This window comes from Galeopterus variegatus, unplaced genomic scaffold, assembly GCF_000696425.1.
Source record: "Galeopterus variegatus unplaced genomic scaffold, G_variegatus-3.0.2 Scaffold1415, whole genome shotgun sequence".
Taxonomy (NCBI): Eukaryota; Metazoa; Chordata; class Mammalia; order Dermoptera; family Cynocephalidae; genus Galeopterus; species Galeopterus variegatus.
Genome location: NW_007727526.1, coordinates 309782 through 336227, shown reverse-complemented (window position 1 = coordinate 336227; position 26446 = coordinate 309782). Strand labels below are relative to the sequence as shown.

General features: G+C 39.7%; 1 protein-coding gene and 1 pseudogene across 1 annotated transcript; one reads left to right on the top strand and one right to left on the bottom strand.

The window, feature by feature from the left end:
• Window positions 1-155, bottom strand: part of LOC103593784 — a 7222-nt pseudogene extending 7067 nt beyond the window's left edge.
• Window positions 156-12121: 11966 nt separating this feature from the next.
• On the top strand, window positions 12122-21006 carry SLC16A1 (solute carrier family 16 (monocarboxylate transporter), member 1). The gene is made up of 4 exons (XM_008576849.1): window positions 12122-12338; window positions 13676-13819; window positions 17138-18004; window positions 20795-21006. The coding sequence occupies exons 1-4, from the start codon at window positions 12122-12124 to the stop codon at window positions 21004-21006; spliced, it is 1440 nt and encodes a 479-aa protein (XP_008575071.1).
• Window positions 21007-26446: the final 5440 nt, after the last annotated feature.

Genomic DNA, 26446 nt, shown 5'->3' with positions numbered 1-26446 from the left:
CGCCCCGAGCCCGGCGAGCTCTGCCGCGTGGTGCCGGCGGCGCCCTCACTGCCGGGGGAAGGGCGGCTGCACGACACCAGGCATCGGGGCCGTGGCAGCCGCGTGGCCCGGAGCGCGGAGTTGGTCAAGGGGGTGCGGTCAGGTGTCCGGGCCATTGGCTCGGGGAGAGAAGTGTGGTCGTGCTGACCTGGGTCGTGGTAATGGCTTCACCGCCACGACAGATGCTTTTTTGCTCTGGAGGAATAATGGCTGGGCTGTGAAAAAGAAGTCGGGTTGAGTAACCTCGCGCTTTCCGGGCGGCCTCCGGCAGGTTCTGCCCACGCGCACGGTGACTGGGGCGGGGGCGGGGACGGGCGGGGTCTGTTTCTGGCTTCGTGGCCTGCGCCCGGCAACCTGCGAGCCTTGTGAGCTCTGTTTGCTCCTCTCTGTTTAATTCATCCTCACGAACCGAATTCTCCCCCGTCCTTTATTCTCCCTGACTTTGCTCTGCCCTTAGAAATTCCCTTTTCTCCTCAAATGTGTGTGTGTGACATATATAACAATATATCTGGTATATATATATATGTGTGCTATATAACAATATAGCACACATATATTGCTAACAGAGACATGAGTAAATTTCTTTACGGCCGTGACCGTCTTTGTAGTTCCCATAACACATAGTTAAATGGAGCAATGGGTGTCTTCAGCAACTTTTTGGGTAATTCCTGTGAAGTACTCGTCTATTGTGAGTCCAGTCACATCAGTCACATTACTTAAATTCATTAGTCCCACACTTTGTCTTAAGCAAATCGCTTTAAAATGCAGGCCTCTGTCGTGTCGGTTGCAGTAATCCACTTAGAGGTTGATGGACCTCAGATTTGGGATACCTGATCTGCAAATTAGAAATACACGTGTCTACGTCCCTCTGTTGTGACTGTACCATGCTGGTATTTGTAGCTTGTCATTTAAGAAACAGAGAACAGGGGAGTAGATTAACAATTTACTGATGTTTTTATAAAAGTGAGATTGTTGAAATAACTGTAAGTGTACTATAAAGGCAGTGATTTTTGTCTTAATGACAATATATTTTAGGATTTATATTGTCAGAATTTAAACACTCTTAAGTTTCACCCGTAAATATATTTTGAGGTAACAAAACTTCCTTTTTTATACTTCTTTAGTGTCCATCTCCTGTATCTTAAGAGATTAGTCCAATTCATAACCCTTCCAGTAATAGGATCAACCTCTCCATGTACTGTCAGCACAACTTTATAATCATGCCTATGGATATTTGGATTGTTGCATTTTCCAAACAGTTTCAAGTTTTCTTCATTGCTTGGAGATTTGCTGTGCAGATGGTGGCTCAGCACTGAAGGACACCTGGTGGCTTAGCACTTAAGTAGGCAAGGCTGGGCATTTGTTCACTGTGGCAGTTTTCCAGCACCTTCCTCCACCTGCAATGGGGAACATTTAAGGAGGCAGGGCTGGGCATTCATCTGGTGTGGCAATTTTCCAGCACCTTCTTCCTCCACCCACCACGGGGCTGTGCTCATCTAGTATTTTGCTTTTTTTTTTTTTTTTAAAGATGAGAGGTAAGGGGATCTTAACCCTTGACCTGGTGTTATCACCACCACACTCTCCCAAGTGAGCCACAGGCCGGCCCTTAGCAGAAACCTTTAAGATGACTTATGCTTTGGGAGATTGGGGCCCAGTGGTGTTGGGAAAACTTTGAAATGGCTCCTACGCCAGTCATACCTTTTCTGCAGGAGAAATGAAAGATATGCTGTGTATTCTGTCAAGGTCTTTCACTTATCCTTGTTTGTCGGCTCCATCAATGAATGGGAATGGGTGGAAAATTGTATTTCTAATAGTTCGATGTCATAATCTTACCCATTCTGATGAATAATCAAAATAATTGGGGGAAGTCACTGAAGGAGATGAATCTGTATTTGCTATCAGGCCCTAGAACAGTGGTGGCCTGTTGTTCCGATTTGATTCTTAGCAATTTCTGGGCTAGAGTGGCTGCTGGGAGGGAAGTTCTAAATGTTAAGAGGATGTTTGAGAGATCCCCTTCCTAAGGCATTCCTGGGCCATTTGTCCCAAGTCACTTTAGAGGACTTGAAGCAATCTGATGGTGTCTGGACTCCTGCAAACGTGGCTATCCCAGTGGAACTTGCTGGCCCTAGTCACATCCCAGTCCCATTTCTCTGGCCAGGAGGCCCTGGGGAAGTCTGGGGCAAGTCCACAGCCTTTCAAAGAACTCTGGAAGAGGTCTCAGATCCTTTTGGAGGAACAGGAGAAATCTGAAGAGTTTGCCCAGTTTCCGGCTTTTTGTGGTGACATTGCCCTGATGTGTTTGTGTATGTGTGTGTTTCAATGAGCAGATTACAAAATGAGTTAACTTTTCGTAGATATCTTTGTACATGTGTACACATTATTTGGGATAACTAGCTCTGCAGGAGAATTTTTCATATTTTACTTTTTTTTATTAATAATCTAAAACAGATAAAGCATTTTCTGGATATTGTGGATGACTATTCTTTCAAAAGTAAAGTACTGTGTATTTGATTAAAATAATTTCTGATACCAAATGGTATGAATTTAATTTTATAAGTTAGTGAACAATGTAGAAGCATACTTAATATTTAAATGATGGGTTTACACAAGTGAAGACCAAATGATTTCATGGAATACTTTAAACACTGTAAAAATAAGTTTTATATTAGTTTAAATTTAAAAAGTGTGGAGTAGTATAAACACATTCACTATGAAACCATTAATCTGGTTATAGAAAAACATTATCCATCTTAAAAATTAATTTTGACTTGCAGTGAATTTGATTAGTAGTACTTTACCTGATATACACATGTGTAAGTAGCATCACAATTAAAATCATCAACATGGCAGTCTATAAGGGTTTTATCTTTCCCCTTTTAAAGAGGGTCTGAACATTAAAGTACATATACTTTGGAAACAGACATACTTAGATTTGGATATGACCTCTACCACTTAAAAGCTTCGGGTTCCTATTCATCTATAAAATGGGGCTTCACTAAATTCTACAAATATAATTGCCTACTATCTGCCAGATACTATTCTAGACAACGTGTGTATCATGGAACACAATGGATTTGATCTCTGCTCGCAGGAGCATACACAGTTCAGTGAGGGAGAGAGGCAAACAGGAAATTAAACTACAACATAGGTGTTCTGATGGCAAGACATTGGTCCTACGGGTGCACACAGTAGAGATGCCTAGCTTACCCATGGCAGTTGAGTGAGACCTGAAAGACAAATAGCAGTCAAGTGATGGGAGAGCCAGTTCTAGGCTCAAGGAAGAGAAATGTGCAAAAGGCAGAAGAGGAGAGAGCGTGGGTGAAGAACTTCAAGTTATCCATTATGGCTGGAGCACAGTGTATGGTAGAACTCAGGAAGAGATAAAGTTAGAGAGGTAAGCAAGGGTGAGTTTAAAATAGGTTTTTGAATGCTTTGTTACAAAATTATTCTGAGGGTGGTATATCTGGATCCATAGAAGGGTTTTTTAAAAAAGGAGCAAAGTGACCAGGCTTTACTTTCAGAAGGTCAAGGTGTAGTGGCTTTTAGAGTGGAGAGGAGGACAGATTCAGGAGCCATTTAGATTGGTCAGATATGGGGCATGAGGGCAAAGGAGAGAAGGATGGCTCCCAGGCTTCTGGGGTGGCCAGTGATTTGAGCTGGAAATATGTGATTGAGTCACCTCATAAATAGTAATGAAGCCACTGGAGTAGATGAGATCTGAGTGTGCAGGGTATCAGTTTAGGAGGGTGTGTGTGAGGTGCATGTTTAAGGACTGCCCAGCATCCATTCTCTCCTCTGGCTACATTACCTTTCTCCTTTATTCATTCATATTTGTTGAGTATTATTACATATCAAAGGGCTAGGGATATAGCATTGTGAAAAGTCCCCGTTTTCAATGTAGCTTATTTTTTGGCTAGGAGAGACTAACAACGATAAGAGGCAACATAGCCTAGTGCATTAAGAGCACAGACTTGGGAGCTGTTCTGATTAGGTTTGAATCTCTGCTGCACCACGTCCTAAGCAAGTTACTTAAAGCTTTCTGTTTGTCAGTTTGCCCAACTCTAATTTGGAAATAGTAACAGTACTTCATAGGGTTATTGAGAGCATTTAATTAATCAAGTAAAATGCATAATCTAATGCCTGCCTCATAGAAAGCATTAAATGAGTGTTTACTCTTATTTTGTTAGTCTTTTAGAGGGGTACTATGGAGAAAAATAAAGCAAGGTAAGGAGTGGGAAGTGAGAGGTTGCTCTTTAATCTAGGATGGTCTAGAGAAGCCTCATTGATATGTGAATGTTTGATTTGAAGTGATACCTGGGTAAACAAAACTGCAGATCTCAACAGGTATCAAAGAATCAAGTTATACAAACCATGTCATCTTGCCAAGGTGTTATTAATTAAAGGCAATAAAACTAAACAAAAGATTTCCTTTGGAAATTAAAAAACCTCTGAATAACTCTGGGTCAAAGAAGTCACAATGGAAATTTTTTAAATACTAGGAACTGAGCTCATGACAATATTACATGTAAAACTGCATGGGAGGGTTCAAGTGCAATGTTGTTGACAATTAATTGATCACAACTAGTTACAGATTGCATTGTTTCTTCTGCACTTCCCATGGCTTCACTTGACTAGCCTAAGACAATAACAAAGAACTATACAGTATACAGTAAAATTGATATATAGAGGGAGATTTGTAGTCTTAAATGCTTATATTAGAAAAGAAGTAGGTCTAAAAATTAATTGGCTAAATATCCATTTTATGTTTGGAAAAAATAAATTCCAGAAATGTGAGAATAAAAGCAATAATAAAAATAGTAGAAATTTAATGAAATGGGGGGAAGATACGGTGAAAAATGAATCAATAAAACTAAGAATGTTCTTTGAAGAAAACTAATAAAATAGATATTAAGGCGGGAAAGAGGGTACAGCTATCAATGATAAAGGGGACACAGCCGCAAATCCATAAAGAGATTACAAATTCTATGCCAGTAAATCTGAAAACTTTGACAGAATGGAAGAAATGATAGGAAAGTACCCTACAAAGAGACTCAAAATGCAGTAAAAGCAATGAATAGACCTATAATTGTTAAGAAAAGTGAAGCTGATGACTTAAAATCTCCCCATAAAGAAAACATGATGCCTGAATGGTTTTACAGGTAAGTTCTACCAAGTAATTCTCCCAAGAAAGTGCAATTCTGTACTTTCAAGGAACAGATCATTCCAGTCTTATACAAACTCTTCCTGAGATCAGGAAAAAAGAGAACATCTTTTGACTCACTTTAGAGTCTAATATAGTATTGATATTGAAATCAGAAAAGGACAGTATGAGAAGGGAAATTTATATTTCCAAATAATTCATGAACACAGTTCAAAAACTCCAAACTAATATAGGCAAATTTGCTAAACTATGTACTGATCCAACTATATACTGTCTATAAGAGACACACTGTAGATTCAAAAATACAAATATGCTTGAATGGCCATATTAATTGGCTCTGCCCTTCCATGAGTATTACTACTTATCAATTACAACATTTGTTTAATACCTTAAAGGGAGATCCTGATTTGTCTTCCCCTTGTTATTTATCTGAACAAGCAAAATTAGAATTAAAACAGATTGAATTAGGGCCGGCCCGTGGCTCACTCGGGAGAGTGTGGTGCTGATAACACCAAGGCCACAGGTTCGGATCCCATATAGGGATAGCCGGTTTGCTCACTGGGTGAGCGTGGTGCTGACAACACCAAGTCAAGGGTTAAGATCCCCTTACCGGTCATCTTTTAAAAAAATTTAAAAAAAAAAAAGATTGAATTCTTTTTACATTCCAGACAATTAACATGCATTGTTAAATCTCGTCATTGACCGACATAGTCCTACAGGTTTGCTTTGTCAATTTCTTCCTCAGATAGAAGTCATTGAATGGATTTTCTTACCCCATCAACAAAAAAAGAAATTATATACTAAATTAGAACAACATATTCATTTACTCGCTAGGGGTAGACACCACTGTCAAATGCTTACTGGGTATGATCCTGATATTATTAATCCTGGTCTTTCTAAAACTGATTTTTACACTGCCCTTGAACAATGAGTCTTTACAGATAGATGGCTGATTTTGTTGGTAAGATACAATTCTCATTACCCCATGATGAAATCTTACAAGGACTTCAATTACTGCCTGTACAATTAAAATCCTGCTTATCCCCTGTTCCTCTCCCTCAAGCACTAACTGTGTTTATTGATGGTTCTGGCAGATCAGAAAAGGGATCTATAACACAGCAGGAACAGGGAATCTGGAAACATTTTGTTACTATTCATCATAAGTCCACTCAAAGGGCTAAACTGGCTGCTGCTATTGCAGCTTTACAACGTTTTTTCCACTCAGCCACTTAATTTAGTGGCTGACTCTCCCTATGTAGTTGGGGCCTTACAAGTTATTCAAGATGCATCTATCCATGAGGGAAATGATTTTCTTTTATTTGAAATGTTTCAACATTTACAAAAACTTATTCAAAAAAAAAAATCATTCTTTCTATGTAACTCACATACGTTCTCATTCTGGTCTCCCTGGCCCTTTATCAACTGGAAATGATATGGCTGATCACTTTGTTATGTATAATAATGTTTTGCAAAAGGCTATTGATTCTCATCAGTTTCTTCATCAAGAGGCAGGAGCTTTGGCTAACACCCATCAGGTTTCTTACAAACAACCCCAAGACATTGTTCATGCTTGTCCCAATTGTCAGAGGTTTTCTAAATCTAATTTCCCTGGAGGAGTTAATCCTCAAGGAATAAATACTAATGAAATTTGGCAAATGGACGTCACTCATTATGTCTCTTTTGGACACCTTTAATATTTACATGTTATTGTTAATACTTACTCTGGTCTTATTCATGCTGCTGCCCAAACAGAAGAAACTGTTAAACGTATTTAAAAAATTGTCTTTCTGCCTTTGCTGCCATGGGAATTCCAAGTCAAACTAAAACACATAATGGACCGGCATACACCTCCAAAGTCTTGCAATTATTCTGTGACAACTGGAACATTAAACATGTTACAGGAATCCCATATAACCCCACTGGCCAGGCAATTGTTGAAAGAGCTAATGGCCTTCTTAAATCTCAATTAAATAAACAAAAGAGGGGTAATATAGATATAGGAATGGACCCCCATGAACAGGTCTTTAAGGCTTTGTTTACTCTAAATTTTTTAAACTGCTATTCTCAAAACTTAACCACCACAGAACGACACTTTATACCTCCTTAAAAGAAACCTAAACCTTGGTTTTATACCACCACTGGCCGATGGGACCACAATGGTTGGGACCTGTTGAACTGTTAACAAGGAGAAGAGGGTGTGGTTCTGTTCTTTCACCCACAGGCCCACTGTGGATCCCTGCTAAGGCTGTCAAACCATATCATGTGGAACCCCAGACCAGATGAAGAATCGAATCTGATCCCAGAGTTTCAATGCCTCATCATCACACCTCAATTCATCCCACCGGGAATGGTACACATCAGACCACCAGTGATGATGATACCAACAGCTACCTCCACTCCAACCTACATGAGCCCACAAGTAATGACAATGCCGACATCAAACTCCATACCAACCTGGGGTGGATTAAAAAGTCTCATTAGTCAAGCAGAAGCCACAATTCAAAGAACGAGTGTTCCTCCAACACTGAAAAATTTGTTTCTGGCCATCCTTTCTCACATACCTATTAACTCAACAGGATCTAAGTGATTAAATGGTTATGTTCCGTGTTCCAATGGACTCGTCAAGTTAAAGTAATGCTGATTCTTCTTCATCAGAATGTCCTTGCTTCCATCATTGACTCCAACTCCTTGATCTCTTCTGATTTTTTAAAATAATTAAATGGGAGGAAATGTAGAGGGTTAGAAATCTTGATTCTTATTTGATTTTTAGAATAGGGATTTTAGGTAAATGCATGTATGTGACAAAAGTCCTCAGATAGGAGACAGCAGTCTACAGATAGCGTGGCAACAGCCCATCTAATCAACTCTAACCACTGCTTATGTATGGGATTGTATGCTTTAATGACTTTAGAGCTAACAGGTGGTTGTCATATGGATGCTGTTAAGAGATTTTAAGAATTGCTGAAGGGAAAGATGTGAAAAAATGTTTGCTAGGGGCAAGCTGTTTGCTGGTGGAAACTTTAGATACAATAATACTTAGATTTTATCATAAGAATGCAACTTTTGCTTAAATCATTTAAGGAGAGGTTATATTTTAGATAATAATCACAGTTTGAGCAACTTAGCTTTTCACAAATTGTACTTTGGAATGTCACATTGTTAATTTTACTGCTGTTACTAGTTTCCATTGTTTAAGCTATACTTAGCCATAGATAACTTTTGTCACACTGCCCATGTCTTTGTGTCCTTTCGGAATGATTGTGTCAACTGATTGTTCTTGTGAAACTTCCTTGTCTTTATAATAAAAAACAGAAGCTAACTCTTAATTGGGGCTGTACCCAGTTTTCTCCTTCTAACAGAGGAGTTGCTGAGGTGCAGCCCCTTTGGGCTTCTCATCACACTCGTGGTGCTTTGAGTAATCCTTTTTTTCATCTTCATTACACAGTGAGAAGTGTAACATCCAAAGACATCTTCTCCAAAGGAGAAGACACTTATCTAAAGACATATGCCCAAAGAGGATATATAAATGGCCAATAGGCACACAAAATGATGCTCAACGTCATTAGTTGTCAGGGCAATGAAAATCAAACCCTTCATATACACTGGGATGGTTAAAAATAAAAAAGACAATAACAAATGTTGACAAGGATGTGAAAAAATGGAACCCTCAAACATTTTATGATGGGGTTATAAAGTGGTGCAACCACTTCGGAAAACAGTTTGGCAGTTCCTCACTATGTTAAGCAGAGTTACCATGTGACCCAGCATTTCTACTACTAGGTATATACTCAAGAGAATTGGGGCCAGCCCCATGGCTCACTCGGGAGAGTGCGGCCCTGGTAGTGCCGAGGCCACTGGTTCGGATCCTATATAGGGATGGCCAGTGTGCTCACTGGCTGAGCGCTGTGCTGACAACACCGTGTTGAGGGTTGCAATCCCCTGACCGGTCAAAAAAAAAAAGAGAATTGAAAACTATACTTTCAGGGGTCATTTCTATAGTTCGTCACTAGAGAAGTTTCTCTGAACGTGTAGAGCACCAAAAACAAAAAAGAAAACTTAAGTCTATACACAAACTTGCACACAAATATCATAGTGGTATTTTTCATAATAGCCCCAAAGTGAAGAGAACCCAAATGTCCATCAGTTGGAAGGATAAACAAAATGTAGTACTATCTGTGAAATGACTATTATTCAGCAATAAAAAGGACTGAAGTGCTGCTACAAACTACAACATGGATGAACTGTGAAAACATTATACTAAGTGACAGATGTTAGACACAAAAGGTCACACACTGTATGATTCTATTTATACAAAATGTGGAGATAGGGAACTCCACAGAAATGGAAAGTAGATACGTGGTTGTCAGGGGCTGGGGTGAGAGAAAGTGGAAGAACTGTTAATGGGTATGGGGTTTCTTTTTAGGGTGATGAAAATGTTCTGAAATTAGGTAGCTGTGATGGTTGTACAGTTCTGTGAGTACACTAAAGACCAGTGAGTTGTACACTTTAAAAGGATGAATTTTGTGATATGTGAAGTATATACCAATAAAGCTATTATTTAAACAAATTAATCGTGTGTACAATTGATTGTGTGTACCAGCAACTGACAAAATGATTTTTTAAAATTACCATTTACAGGGCCGGCCCAGTGGCTCACTTGGGAGAGTGCGGTGCTGATAACACCAAGGCCCCGGGTTCGGATCCCATATAGGGATGGCTGGTTCGCTCACTGGCTGAGCGTGGTGCTGACAACACCAAGTCAAGGGTTAAGATCTCCTTACCGGTCATCTTTAAAAAAAAAAAAAAAAAAATTACCATTTACAAGAGTAACAAAAAATACCTAGGAATAAATCTAACAAAAGTTGTGCAAACTTTGGGAATTTTATAATTTTATAAAGCTTTTAGAAATGTCTATAATAGGGCCGAGCCTGTGGCGCACTCAGGAGGGTGTGGTGCTGGGAGCACGGCAGCGCTCCTGCCGCGGGTTCGGATCCTATATAGGGATGACCGGTGCACTCACTGGCTGAGCGTGGTGCGGCCGGTCTCAAAGAGGAGAAAAAAAAAATGTCTATAATAATTTTATTTTAGGGCCTGCCCTGTGGCTCACTCGGGAGAGTATGATAACACGAAGGCCATGGGTTCAGATCCTGTATAGGGATGGCTGGTTGGCTCGCTGGCTGAGCGTGGTGCTGACAACACCAAACCAAGGGTTAAGATCGCCTTACTGGTCATCTTTATATAGGAGAAAAAAAAAAATTTTTTTTAATTTTAAAAGTGTTTAGAGACTTTTAGTCTTTTTACCAGGACTATTCTTAGGAGTTGTTTTCTTTCTATCACTACAATATCACTTGCTAAATTATATTTGAGGTGTTAAGATTGGTTAGTAGGTTAGCTATTTAAAAGTTGACTTCTATGGATAGGATGCTAGGATTTGTATTATAGACTAAGAAATATAAGAGTAAAAAATTAGATTCTTTTACCTGTACAGTATTAACACTGTACTCCAATTATAGGTGGCCAGAAATGGTCATGGTCACATAGTGATGCAAGGTTAATGTGGACATACAACTGAAGTTGCCTTAAGTAAATCAAAAGAGAGGATAAATTCTCTAAAGGAGACCAGTAAATTTGCTCTTAAGCTCTCTTACCTGCTGCTAATTCATAAGCTTACATTATATTTCCTTTTCTAACTCTGCTCTCCACTAGTAAGTGGGTGAGTTAAAGGCAAGGGTGGGGTGGGGGCTGGCCAGTCAGCTCAGTTGGTTAGAGCACGGTGCTGATAACACCAAGGTCCAGGGTTCAATCCCTGTACTGGCCAGCTGCCCCCACCAAATATAATGTATATGTATGTGTACATATACACACACAAATATATACACACACAAATATGTGAAAGACTGTACTTTCAGGGATTGTTTTTATAGTTTTTTTACTAGAGAAGTTTCTCTGAAAATGTGGAGCACCGAAAACCACCAGGAGGAGGCAGTGTTCTCTCCGGAGTGTGAAGCCAGCTCTTGGTGTTGCTTTGCTTTGCCGCCATAAGCTATTGATCATTCTTATTTCTTCTTTTGGGAGAGTAACAGGGACAGGATGCAGTCTGAGTGGTTTCTGGGGAAAAAAAAAAAAAGAAGAAGAAGAAAAGGGAAAATATGTGATTTAAAACTACCAGCTTCTGATATTATGGTTCATTTTACAGATTTTAACTATTGATCAGCTGGCATTTAGGAATCTTTCTAGTCACATAATAGATAAAAATTCCTTCAATTTAAGAAGCTGGATGAAGGGCAAACTTTACTTGATAACTTTTCAGTCCCTTAAATAAGAATCTTATATTTGGAGTGATTTTTATTTTGTAAATTGCTATATGTTTAGGGACTTATGGATATTACTATATCCCTCCTGAATCAGCCTGTAAAATCCTAGAGAAAGTAAAAACTCGGTAAATATTGGAGGATCGGTTTTGGGAAGAGAGAAATCATATGGGAAATATTAAATTGTGAAACTTTTATAATGTGTGTATTATGTAAGTTTTGCAAGCAGATAAGTCAGATGGAATATTTGGTTATCTTTGATAATGTGGAAAATTACTGATATCAATTATTGAAACAGATATGCTTACAAATTTGAGGAAAAAATACTACATTTATTAAAAAGGATTTCAGTGTAAAATTCAACTGGTGGTGAGTGTTTAACTTTAAACCTCTAAAAATTATGGGCAATACTATGACTCAGACTGTTTTTCTACTATGTTTAAACAGAGGTCAAGTAACATTGAGAAACAATCCGGTTATTTGTAACATAAATGTTAGGAGTTTTGTGAGAGTGCTTTGTTATTGACCTACTTGTTACACATTGTTTTAATTTCATATCCTTCAGATATTTGGATTTGAACTGCATTTTTGGAATTCATCTACACTTACAATGCCACAGGCAGTTGGAGGTCCAGTTGGATACACCCCCCCAGAGGGAGGCTGGGGGTGGGCAGTGGTAGTTGGAGCTTTCATTTCCATCGGCTTCTCTTTTGCATTTGGCAAATCTATTTCCGTATTTTACAAAGAAATTGAAGGTATATTCAATGCCACCAACAGTGAAGTGTCCTGGATATTCTCCATCATGTTTGCTGTTATGTATGGCGGAGGTAAGTACCCACTAAGGCCTATTCTTTTAACTTTCAATAGACAGACAAAAGCTCTGTATCACGTACGTTTTGTTCTTGATGTCTTTATCAGTGAAGAATTTTAAATATTAATTCTCAAAGCTATATGATTAGAGTCATATATTTCATTTCTTTTATCAATAAAAGCTACATAGAAACTGTGTGTTCTGTTAGGTCAATTATGTCTTATTAAGCAGGTGTTATTATAAAGGGTAACTTTCTTTAAAACTACGTTTTCTGGGCCGGCCCGTGGCTCACTCGGGAGAGTGCGGTGCTGATAGCACCAAGGCCGCGGGTTCAGATCCTATATAGGGATGGCCGGTTTGCTCACTGGCTGAGCGTGGTGCTGACAACACCAAGTCAAGGGTTAAGATCCCCTTACCGGTCATCTTTTTAAAAAAAAAAAAAAAAAAACTACGTTTTCTGTTTGTTGCTGGTGTATAGAATGGCAATTGGTTTTTGCATTTTAATTGAATATCCTGTAACCCTGCTAAACTGTTGTTATTTCCAATAGTTTTTTGGTAGATTCTTTCAAAGTTTTTTAGATATACAAACATATCTCCTGCAAATACTGATAGTTTGGTTTCTTCCTTTCCTTTTCCTTACACCTTTTTTTTCCCCCTGTCTTATTGCAATGGCTTGGACTTCCAGTATAATGCTGAAGAAAAGTGGTCATGGTAGGCATCCTTCTTTCTCGTTTTGGTTTTGTTATTGTTGTTTTCTCTGAGAAACAAAACACATTTTAGCTAGTTTATAAATACGCTCTAAAGTCCAAAGTTTGGTCAGATTTGTTCATCCATCTCATCATATTCATGTGTAAAGATGGGCTCCAGATGCCTATCTTAAAAATTAAAAACAGAGAAAACTTGCTACATATGGAAGTTACTTCAAAAAGTTCACGGAAAGATTCATATTATCTTTTAATTCTGTTTTTCCCCCAATTTTTTGAAGCACCCTTGTATGTTTATAATATTCTAGATACATGAAGAATCCTATATATACTTATAATTAGGGTATTTGCAGCCTGTTCTGCCTTGTAAGAGCTAGGTTAAGGTCTTTTATAATTCGGTTAAAATCTATCTAGTATGTTCTAGATGTATAAAAGATGTACAATCAATGCTATTTTTTTCCATGACACAAACCTATGACTCTGAAATAATGATAGAAAGCAATATTCCTTACCTTCCTTTTATCTGTTTATTTTGGGGAGTGGGGGATTTTTGTCTGGGCACCCTTTCTTGCCAGTAATGCCTAGTGTGGGTGTGGATGTGAGAAGTGGGCTTCTCCTCTACATTCCTAAGTTGTTTGTTCTCTCCTAGGTCCTATCAGCAGTATCCTGGTGAATAGATATGGCAGTCGTCCGGTCATGATAGTTGGTGGCTGCTTGTCAGGCTGTGGCTTGATTGCGGCTTCTTTCTCTAACACTGTACAGGAGCTTTACCTGTGTATTGGAGTCATCGGAGGTGAGTTGCTACTGATGTATTTTTACAAGTAATTTTTGTGTGTACTATTTGTCACATTCATCTACCAATTCTTTTGAGAAATAAAAATTCTTAATTAGAAAAATCATGGGGTTTTAGGCCGGCCCGTGGCTCACTCGGTAGAGTGCGGTGCTGATAACACCAAGGCCACGGGTTCGGATCCCATATAGGGATGGCCGGTTCGCTCACTGGCTGAGCGTGGTGCTGACAACACCAAGCCAAGGGTTGAGATCCCCTTACCGGTCATCTTTTTAAAAAAAAAAGAAAGAAAAATCATGGGGTTTTTATGTTTAAGAGCTGTAGATATGTTAATTTAAAAGTACTAGAAAAGCAAGCTTTTAAAGAAAGTTCTGCCACTTAAGGGGTGATTTTTGTTTGTTAAATGGGTTGAAAGAAAGTATTTTTTTCTTTTTCTTTTTTTTTTTTTAGTCCTAAGAAAGATAGGGTAAGGGGTGTGTGGTGAGTTGTTGAAAGTGTAGTCGTCAGCTATTCCCACTCATTTCAAACCCTTGCACTCAAGAAGAAATTGACTCAAATTGGTGCAGGAGAGAACATCAGATACAAAGCAGGAATTTTCTGGTAGGCTCTTCCTTTTTAGGTAGAGAGCCATTTTCAAGGGGTGAAGGGCACATGTGAGAACTCTCCCTCCCCCTTTTTTTTTTTTTTAAAGATGACCAGTAAGGGGATCTTAACCCTTGACTTGGTGTTGTCAGCACCACGCTCTCCCAAGTGAGCCATGGGCCAGCCCTCCCTCCCTCTTTTATAGCTAAGTTAGCTTAAATAGCTAAATTAGGAAAATGAAACTCCTAATGAATGATAGGTCACCTGTAGCTCTACAATTCAAACAAAGCCCACCATTAATATTTTTATGCCATATCCACTCATATATTTTTCTATGCCCATATGCATACTTTTTTAGAACAAAGAGATGAGATTATGTATAATGTTTGTAACTATTTTTTAAAACTTAATACTTCATGCACATAGTTCTGCATCTCACTTAATATACTTTAGTGGCCTTTATCTTTACATTGGATGGATAATTCATTTCATCACTCTCTAAGTGGTGGACATCTAGTCTGTTTATGTTTTTACTATTAATAAATAGTATTTCTATGATAGATAGTGCTTCTTGGTTCATCTTTGTGTAATTATTATTTCCTTAGGATGAATTTTTAGAAGTGGAATAACTGGGGGGGATAGGTTTTTGATAAGATTAACTAAATTATTCTTTCAGAAAGGTTATAGTCGTTTACAGTCCGACCTGCAGGATATGAGATAATGCTGATAACAGGTTTTATCTTTTTTGATCTATACTTTCAGTACATTAGTTAAATTTTTAAACATTTAAATATTTTAATCCATCCAGAATATTTTAATAACATAAAAAGGAAGTAATATAATCTTATTGGTTCCCACATGGTTATTCAGACTGCTCATTACTTCAATTATTAATTCATTCAACAAATATTTATTAATTAATTACTTATTTATATTTTTGGCAGCTGGCTGGCACAGGGATTAAACCCTGGACATTGGTGTTATTATTCAGCAAATACTTATGAGTCCCTACTGTATGCCAGGCACTATTCCAAGCACTGTGGGGATAGAGGAACATGATAGACAAGATTCCTGCTCTAGAGTGAAGGAAGCAGTCAATAAACAGACCAACAAATAAGTGAATAAATAAGAAAAGTATCAGACAGTAATAAATGCTATGCAAAAACTTAGAACAGAGTTTTCATGGAGAAGGATTAGATAGTCCCTAAAGGGCAGGCCTCTCTGAGGTGGTGACTTTTTTTTTTTTTTGTCTTTTTTTCGTGACCAGTAAGGGGATTGCAACCCCTCGCTCACTGAGCGCACTGGCCATTCCTATATAGGATCCAAACCCGCGGCGGGAGCGTCGCTGCGCTCCCAGCACCGCACTCTCCCGAGTGCGCCCCGGGGCTGGCCCTGAGGTGGTGACTTAGAGTTAAAATCTGAATAACTTGGAGCCACAAAGGTGGCTCCTTTGTGAAAATCTAGGGGAACATCTAGGGTAAAAGTCCTAGGGCAGTAACATGCTTAGCACATGTGAGAATAGACTGAATGAGAACATGGAGGTAAGTAAGGGACAAATCATGGGCTTCCTAACCCAGGGTGAAGAGTGATGGATGGGAAGCCACTAGGAAGACTGAAATGGGAGTATCCTAGTCTGGTTTACCTAGTAGAGGGGCAAGAATGGGAGACCTCTCAGGAGCTTACTGGGATAATTATTTGTCCCAGCCCCACTGATTGAAAAATCCACTGTTTCCCTATTAATTTAAATTTAAATTTATCTTTTGGTTCTGTTCCTGGACTTTCTATGTTCATTGATCAGTTTTTCTATATTTGAAGAAATGCCACACCACTATTCCATTTATTGTAGCTGTACAGCATATTTATATATCTGTTAGAGTTGGCTCTACCAAGTATTTATCTCTTTCACATATTTCTAATGTATTTGTTCTCCTGGTGTATTTTACAGTCATTTTGCCTCATTTGAAAAATAAAATACTTGATATTTTCATAAAAATTACATTAAACAGGGCTGATCCTGTGGCTCACTCAGGAGAGTGCAGCTCTGGGAGCGCCGAGGCCGCGGGTTCGGATCCTATATAGGGATGGCCGGTGCGCTCGCTGGCTGAGCGTGGTGTGGGCGACACCCACCAAAGGTTGTGCTCCCCATACCAGTCAAAAAAAAAAAAAAAAAAAAAAATTGCATTAAACAGATGGATTTACTGGGGTAGTATTGGCATCTTTGACAATGTTATATTTTTACTACCCCAAAATATTTTTGCTTGCTTGCTATCTTACTTATGAATTTATAAGATTTATTCTCTCTCCTTTTTGTGTTCAATTCCCTGTTCCTCAGGAAAGCTAATAGTATGAAACTAAATATAGGATTCTACATTTATTATTCTTTTGGTTGCTAGTGAAAAGCATTATTTTAATGTTGCATGTAAGTCTGGTATTTGCTACATAGAGAGACTTTATGTCTGTATTTATTTATTTATCTATTTTTGGTGGCTGGCCAGTATGGGGATCTGAACCCTTGACATTGGTGTTATAACATTGCACTCTAACCAACTCAGCTAACTGGCCAGCCTGTAAGTACTTATTTGATAACAGTCCACCTAATGGTCTATTAGTTATAATAACCTCTCTCATACTGATGATGATTTTATCTTCTTTCCATTTAGTTTTTTTGTCTAGTTAATTAATAACAAATACGTTTCCATCATTCATTATAGTATGCAGTTTTTTTTCCCTCCCTCCCAGGTCTTGGGCTTGCCTTCAACTTGAATCCAGCTCTGACCATGATTGGAAAGTATTTCTACAAGAGGCGACCACTGGCAAATGGACTGGCCATGGCAGGCAGCCCTGTGCTCCTTGCTGCCCTGGCCCCCCTCAACCAGGTTTTCTTTGACATCTTTGGCTGCAGAGGAAGCTTCCTAATTTTGGGGGGCTTATTGCTAAACTGCTGTGTAGCTGGAGCCCTGATGCGACCAATAGGGCCCAAGCCAACCAAGGAAGGGAAAGCTAGGTCTAAAGATTCTCTTCAGGAAGCTGGAAAATCTGAGACAAAAAATGGTTCAGGTGATGCCAATGTAGAACTTAATGATGGAAACCCCAAAGAGGAGAAACAATCCATTTTCCAAACACTTAAAAAATTTCTGGACCTAACCTTGTTTACTCACAGAGGCTTTGTACTGTACCTCTCTGGTAACGTGATAATGTCTTTTGGACTGGCTACGCCTTTAGTCTTTCTTAGTAGTTACGCCAAGAGTCAACATTACGCTAGTGAGAAGTCTGCCTTCCTTCTTTCTATTATGTCTTTTGTCGATATTATAGCCAGACCTTCTATGGGATTTGTAGCTAACACAAAGTGGATAAGACCTCGAATTCAGTATTACTTTGCTGCTTCTATTATTGCAAACGGAGTGTGTCACATGGTACTGCCTTTAGCCACCAGCTATACTGGGTTCTGTGTCTATGCGGGATTCCTTGGATTTGCCTTTGGGTGGTTCAGCTCAGTATTGTTTGAAACACTGATGGACCTCGTCGGACCCCAGAAGTTCTCCAGCGCTGTGGGATTGGTGACCATTGTGGAATGCTGTCCTGTCCTCCTGGGACCACCACTTTTAGGTACAGTATGTCTCCCTACCTCTGTGACTCTATTTTCATAAAACAAGCATATGAGATTGAAAAGGTGATAGAAAGCAAAGACTAGTGAACTGTTTGATGGTCAAAAGCAAGTGTTTCGGGCTGGCCCGTGGCTTACTCGGGAGAGTGCGGTGCTGATAACACCAAGGCCCCGGGTTCGGATCCCATATAAGGATGGCCGGTTAGCTCACTGGCTGAGCATGGTGCTGACAACACCAAGTCAAGGGTGAAGATCCCCTTACCGGTCATCTTTAAAAAAAAAAAAAAAAGCAAGTGTTTCTCATTTCTGTACTGCGGTGCTGGCAAAATGCTTGGTACAGCATAATTGCTCAGGTACTTACAGAATCAAATTAAATTGAACCCTCAAGCTGAAGGGCGATCAAGTATTGTTACAAACATCAATGTTTTTAAAATGTTTTTTCTCATTATAAAACTAACATGTTGGGAGGGACGGCCCGTGGCTCACTTGGGAGAGCGTGGTGCTGATAATACCGAGGCCAAGGGTTCGGATCCCTATATAGGGATGGCCGGTTGGCTCACTTGATAGAGCGTGGTGCTGACAACACCAAGTCAGGGGTTAAGATCCCCTTACCGGTCATCATTTTTAGAAAAAAAAAAAAAAGTAACATGCTTATTATAGAAAAATGTGTAATGTACAACTCCACCTTTAAAATGTTAGTGGTGGTTTCATTTTAATCATGGAATTAAATTTTAAATATTAGTAGTAATATTTAAAATAATAACAATAGCTATCAGGTGAGGGCTCACAGTGTAGCAGAGACTGTCCTAATCATTTTAGGTATCTTGTCACATCTCACAAGTCTATGAGGTAGGACTGTCATTGTCCCACTTTATAAACAAAGAAATAGAGGCTTCTAAAATTGAAATAATTTGCCCAAGATCACATATCTAGTAAGTGGTCATAAAATCTGATGGATTATTCTCTAAGAATACTAAATTCTTAACAATTAAAAATTATTAATTAATAAAAATATAATAATTTGGCCTTCCTCCAGATGTTACTGATCCTTTTGAGATTATGCAGTATAAAGTAAGGATTCATTAAAGAAGACTCACTACAGACTTTTTAAAATTTCTCCTCCCTCACTCCTCTCTACACCCATTCATTTGCTTAGTCCTGTCAGTTTTTATCTCTCAAATTTTCTTTTTTTTTAAAAGATGACCGGTAAGGGGATCTTAACCCTTGACTTGGTGTTGTCAGCACCACGCTCAGCCAGTGAGCTAACCGGCCATCCCTATGTGGGATCTGAACCCGGGGCCTTGGTGTTGTCAGCACTGCACTCTCCCGAGTGAGCCACGGGCCGGCCCATCCTGTCAGTTTTTGTCTCTCAAATTTTCTTTTCTTTTGGCAGCTGGCTGGTACAGGGATCTGAACCATTACCTTGTTGTTATCAACACTGTGCTCTAACCAGCTGAGCTAACCAGCCAGCCCTCATCTCCTAAGTCTTTTTCTAATCTGCCCATCTTTCTCCATGACAACTACCACCCTATGTGCATTCAAAGCTCCTCTCCTACCTGGGCTGCTCCTAACAGGAGCCTCCTAACTGGTCTACCTGTGCCCACTCTAGCTGTTATTCAGTCTCTTAGAACTCTGTAGTTCAGACCTCTTAGAAATGCCTTAAAACTCTCCAGTTGCTTCCCATTGCTTTTAGGGGGGAGATCAAATTCCTTAAATGTGACTTGCAAAGCACTGCATGGCCTGGCCTCACCTGTCTCCCCAGTCTCGTGTCCTACCACTGTGCCTTTGCCTTGCTGTCCTGCGCGGGTCCTTTTCTCATCCCCTTTCTCAAAGATAATTCCTGTTTTCCTGTGAGTCTCAGCTTAGTGGACACTTTATGGGAAGCCTTCCTGTCCCCACTTACCAGTCCCAACCTCCTATTTTCTGCTTTCAGTACCCTCCTTGTAGCACTGCCACAGCTTGTGTAATTATTTAACATCTCTCTTCTCCTTCAAACTGTGGATGATCTCTCCTCTGCTCATCCTTATCCTTGGGGTCCAGCAGAACCAGTAAATAGAGGCTCAATAAATACTGCTGAATGAATGACACCCTGTGTATTAGTCCACTTTTGTTGCTTATACCAAAGTACACTGAACTGGGTGATTTATAAAGAAAATGAAGTTTATTGCTTACAGTTTCTGAGGCTGGGAAGTCCAAAGTTCATCTAGTGCTGGCAATGGCAACCCAGGGGTCTCACATTGCAAGATAGTAGAAGCAGAGAGAGGAGAGAGAGAGAAGACAGACTCTCCTCTTCTTTTAATGCCCTCAGAACCATGCCCTTGACCACCATTTTTAATCCATTCACGATGGCATGGTCCTACAATCTAATCACCTCTTTAAAGCTCCAACTTTCAATTACCATAATAAGAGGATTTCTTACCCTCTTAACAGTCACAGTGGTGGCTAAGTTTCTTTTTTTTAAAAAAAAAGATGACTGGTAAGGGGATCTTAACCCTTGACTTGGTGTTGTCAGCACCACGCTCTCCCAAGTGAGCCAACCGGCCATCCCTATATAGGGATCCGAACCTGTGGCCTTGGTGTTATCAGCACCACACTCTCCCAGGTGATCCACGGGCCGGCCCAAGAAGATCAGATCATTTTTAACAATTCCTTTTTGTACTATTTGTCATTTGTGGGCTCCTTGAAGATTGGATCGACATCTTCGTTGTGAGTGGATCCTTAGGCTTAGTTTGGGAAAGGGTACCCTTGTTTATTTTTATCAACATAACTTTTTTTTTTTTAAACATCTTTAGGTCATCTTAGTGACATATATGGAGACTACAAATACACATACTGGGCATGTGGTGTGATCCTAATTATTGCAGGTATCTATCTCTTCATTGGCATGGGCATCAATTATCGACTTGTGGCAAAAGAACAGAATGCAAAGGAGAAGGAGAAAAAAACGGAAGGTAAAGAGGAGGAGCCAAAAAGAGTTACTAAAGTAGCAGAATGTGGAGTATAGAGAGGCCCAAAAGAGGAGAAGCATCCAGTCTAAAACCATGGATAAGCAGAGGAGCTTTCGACCAAAGATACCTGAAAAATTCTACTGAACCGTATTCTGCAAGTGGTGCTTAATGCGGACAGTGGACATTTGTGTGCAAATTATACCAGGTGCTCATTAATGGAATTTTTATTTCATCCCTTTACAGCAATCTAAAATAAATATATCACATCCTTTGAGGGTGAGGGATTTGCAAAAGGTGAGGGAAGGAAATGGCTTTTATTTGAAGTCAGATTTATTAATTATACTTTATATCCAGGACAATTCCTTTTTTAAGAATAAAGTTCGGGGGCCGGCCTGTGGCTCACTCGGGAGAGTGTGGTGCTGATAACACCAAGGCCACGGGTTCGGATCCTATATAGGGATGGCCGGTTTGCTCACTGGCTGAGCATGGTGCTGACAACACCAAGTCAAGGGTTAAGATCCCCTTACCGGTCATCTTTAAAAAAAAAAAAAAAAAGAATAAAGTTTGATGAGTTCTGATAAAGGCGTTTAGTCAAATAACCCCAATATAGAACATTCCCAATAGACACAATAGTTCCCTCCTGCCCTTTGCAGTCAACCCCTTCCCTCACCCACACCCCTGGCAGCCACAAATCTAATTTTTGTCACCTATAGTTTTGCCTTTTCCAAAATGGGATAAATAGAATCACATAGTATGCAGCTTTGGCATAATAAGAAATAAGTATTTGGCCTTTTTATTTTTTTATTTTTTTATTTTTTTTAAAGATAACCAGTAAGGGAACCTTAACCCTTGACTTGGTGTTGTCAGCACCACGCTCTCTCAAGTGAGTGAACCGGCCATCCCTATATAGGGATCTGAACCAATGGCGTTGGTGTTATCAGCACCACACTCTCCCAAGTGAGCCACAGGCTGGCCCTTATATTTGGCCTTTATCCCCAGTTCCTGGCACACAGCTCCCAAAACCCCTTGGAATCTCTGGAGCAGTGAGTATCTTTTGCATGCTAGTGAGATAACTGGTGGTTGGGGGCCTCTAGATAGCTTCAGGATGGGGCTGGTCTCCAGAAAGACCAAGGAGTTATTAGAGAGTTGGAACTCTCAGCTCCAGCCCTGAGCTCTGGGGAGGGGAAGAGGTAGGGGGTTGAGTTCAATCACCCATGTCCAATGATTTAATCAGTCATGCTCATGTAATGAAACTTCCATAGAAAGAAACCCCTAAACAACAGGATTTGGAGAGCTTTGGGGTTGGTGAACACATTTAGGTGCTGGGAAAGTAGCATGCCTGGAAAAAACATGGAAACCCCATGTCCCTTGCCCCATACCTTGCCCTATGCCTCTTTTCCATCTCACTGTTTCTGAGTTGTATGCTTTATAATAAACTAGTAAACATAAGTAAAGTGTTTCCCTGAGTTCTCTGAGCTATTCTAGCAAATTATTAAACTTGAGGAGGTGTCAAGGTAATCCCCAACTGGTTCCCAGTTGGTCAGCAGTATAGGTGGCATCTGGGACTTGACAATGGCATCTGAAGTGAGGGTAGTCTTGTGGGCCTGTATCTTCAAACCTGTGGAATCTGACACTAAGTCCGGGTTGTTTGTGGCAGAATTGAATTGAATTGTAGTAACACCCAGCTGGTGTCTGGAGAGTTAGAGAACTGGTTGTTGGTATGGAAAAAACCCGCATATCTGGTGTCAGAAGCGTATGAGTGAAAACAGTTTGGAGTAGCCTTCTGTGTCTGGCTTCTTTCACATAGCATGTTTTATGATTGATCTGTGTTTTTGTGTTTATCAGCAGTCTGTTGTTTTACTGCTGACTAGTTTTCCTTTGTATGGATATACCATAATTTGTATATTAATTCATCGGTTGATGGACATTTGGATTGTTTCCACTTTGGGGCTATTATGAGTAAAGCTGCTATCAACATTCACATAGAGGTCTTCGTGTAGACATGGTTTTGTTTCTCTTGGGTAAATGCCTAAGATGGGATTGCTGAGTCATATGACAGCTACTTGTTTAACTTTATAAGAAACTACCAAACTATTTTCTAAGTGGCTATAATTTTATTATATATATATATATATTTTTTTTTTAAGTGGCTGCAATTTTATAATCTCACTAGCAATGCATGAGAATTCCAGGTGTTCTGCATCCCTGTCAGCAGTTGGCATGGTCAGTCTTTTAATTTTACCATTCTAGTAGGTGTGTAGTATGGTTTCAATTTACATTTCCCTGATGGCTAATGGTGATGACCATTTTTTCACATGCTTATCATCTGTATGTTTTTTTTTTTTTTTTTAAAGATGACCGGTAAGGGGATCTTAACCCTTGACTTGGTGTTGTCAGCACCACGCTCAGCCAGTGAGCAAACCGGCCATCCCTATATAGGATCTGAACCCGGGGCCTTGGTGTTATCAGCACCGCACTCTCCCGAGTGAGCCACGGGCTGGTCCCAAGTTTTGTTTTTTAATAGTGACACTCAAGATAAAGATATTAAGTGCCCTGACTTTTTGTTTTTCAAACTCTTTGGATGACTTTCCCTGGCATATCTGACAATGAAATGAATAATATATGTGAAGATCCTTAAATGTGTGGTAAGGCATTTAAATAGATGGTTATAAACTCTAACAGCATGGAAAGATCCTTATGTTTATAAACATAATACAGTGTTAAATGAAAAAAGCAGAACACAAACGAGTTAGATAAGCACATATAATATACTCTCAGGGGAAAAGGAGGAAGGAAATACATACAAAATTCCAACCATACTTGTGTTGGGATGATGACTTTTTTCCTACATTCTAGTTTTCCTTCATGTGAAGGTGATTGTTACTTTGTCACTAATAACAGAAAAAAAAAGAATAAATTTGAAATAGAAGAGTTCTGACAAGAGGAACTAGTCTCCTTAGAAAATGAAACTAATGATTGTTATAAGCAGGTTATTTCTTCTGCTTCTCCAGGAGTTGCACTGTGGTGAAAGGGAGATGAGTGTGGCATGGAACTCAAGAGCACAGTGGCTTTGAGTCATGATTTTGCTGGTGCCGGATCAACACTATGCAGTGTAGAGTCCACAGACCACCTGTGCTGACTGCCAGTGCCACCTTCCTGCAGGCAGTGCTCATGGGGACAGCATTCCTGTGGCTCCCGTCTGATCATGAGTCAGCTGCATGTGAATGTTTAACTCAGGAAGCCAGAGCATTGAGAATTCACCCACTCACCCATGTCCCAATGTCGTGGTTGTTCTCGAGCATTATCTTACTGAGATCAGCATCAGAAAAAAATACATTGATGTCGTGTCACAAAAAGACAGGGTGATGTCAGCCAAAGAAGGAAATCTATCTTTCCACACATTCGTTCAGCAAATATTATTGACACTTACCACGTGTCAGTTCTAAGCACTGTTCCAGGCATTGAGGATTCAGCAAGGAGCAAAACACAACTGTCTGTATTCCATAGATCTTACCTTCTAGTAGGAGAAGACAGACAATGAATGGTAAATTCTAAGGAATCACAAGTTTTCTGAATACAACAATACTTATAGGATTAGCCTGCATTCAGTCATTCATCCAAACAGTATTTTTTGGAGCGTCTCTCTATGCCTGACTGCTAGATAGGAGGGAGACAGCAGTGAACAAAACAAAGTTCCTAGCACCTGAAGCTTCTAGTCTAATAGGTGGGACTGTGTAGTAAATGCTGTGATGGGACAGCACATAAAAAGGTGACTACCCAATCTTGAGAGGTCCTAAAAAGGTCTAGAAGTATTTTCTTGAGCAAGGTAATTAGCTTCTCCGAGTCTCATCAATCAAATACGCATAATATTGTTTTAAGTATTAACTGTGTAAGTGCCCAGCTATTGTATTTGTTTCCTGTTGCTTATAACAGAGTACCTAAAACTGGGTAATTTATAAAGAAAAGGAAATTTATTTCTTACAGTTTTGGAGGCTGGGAAGTCTAAAGTCCGCAGGGCACAACTTGTGAGGGCCTTCTTGGTGGGGACTATACAGAATCCCAGAGTGACGCAGGGTATGACATAGCAAGGACTCAGCAAGAGAACATTCTAACGTGCTTCTTCCTCTCTTTATGAAGCTATCAGTGCCACCGCCGTAATAACCCCTTTATCCGTTAATCCATAAATGGATTAATCTATTCATGAGCACATAGCCATCATGGTCCAATCACCTCTTAAAGGAACCACCTTTCAGATTTCACAGCAGGGATTTGGGGATTAAGCTCCAATATGAGCTTTGGAGGGGCAAATATTCAACCCATACTAGTTGTTGTTCTAAAGTACCTGACTTACGGTGGTTCGAATTTACAATGGTGGGGAAGCGATATGCGTTCAGTAGAAACTCTACTTTGAGTACCCACACAGCCATTCTGTTTTTCACTTTCAGTACAATATTCAATAAATTACATGAGATATTCAACATATTATAAAATAGGCTTTTGCGTTAGATGATTTTGCCCAACTGTAGGCTACTATAACTGTTCTGAGCACATTTCAGGTAGTCTAGGTTAAGCTGTGGTGTTCAGAAGGTTAGGTATATTAAATGCATTTTGATTTACAATATTTTCAACTTATTGCCGAAGTCCAGCTTCAGCGAGGGGTGGGTACCCGAAAAGGGAAGGAGAGGGTCGGTGAAAATAACAAACACAGATGGAGACCTGTCAGCGTGTTGCAGCTGGAGCCCAGTAGAGCATGAGATAATGCCTTTTATTTAGATTTTTTTCTGCAGGGGGGCTTTGGGTACTATTTTTATTGTATCAGCAAGCTTAAATCAATAGTCCAAAAAGCAGGGAGGAAACTATTTTAGAGGTCAGCCAGTCCTTTCCTTTTGTCAGCATATCTCAGGTGATCATCTCATGCTTCTTTTTCCTGGAATCAGGTTATCAGATAGAAACCATCCCTTCATTGTGTTGAAGTTATCTTGTGACCTTTTTCTGTTAGCAAGCTGTGGTTAATATCCACCCTGTTAACAGGGTGGCAGCTATTTTGGTTAAATACAACTTTGCTAAAAGGAAAAATGTTAAACTTAAATTCTAATGGGGATCTAATGATTTTATGTTCTTTTTCTTTTTATTTTTATTTTTATTTTTTTTTAAAGATGACCGGTAAGGAGATCTCAACCCTTGGCTTGGTGTTGTCAGCACCACGCTCAGCCAGTGAGCAAACCGGCCATCCCTATATAGGATCCGAACCCACAGCCTTGGTGTTATCAGCACCGCACTCTACCGAGTGAGCCACAGGCCGGCCCAATGATTTTATGTTCTAATGGAATGAACCTACTGTTCATATGGAAAAAGAACAGTGGATATTTGAGCAGCATTATCATGCACATTTTAAGGAAATGCATTGGCTGTGGCCCTGTAATCTTGATCTAAATATTAAAGTGTCCTTGTGCACAGCACCATCCCTCACAAAACTAGGTGTACTCTCTTATTCTT

What these genes read in the sequence shown, in the direction of transcription:
- SLC16A1 (XM_008576849.1), top strand. Translation starts at nt 12,122, where the DNA reads ATGCCACAGGCAGTTGGAGGTCCAGTTGGATACACCCCCCCAGAGGGA. An exon ending in TGCTGTTATGTATGGCGGAG is followed by an intron (nt 12,339 to 13,675) that starts GTAAGTACCCAC and finishes GTTCTCTCCTAG; the next exon opens with GTCCTATCAGCAGTATCCTG. An exon ending in CCTGGGACCACCACTTTTAG is followed by an intron (nt 18,005 to 20,794) that starts GTACAGTATGTC and finishes AAACATCTTTAG; the next exon opens with GTCATCTTAGTGACATATAT.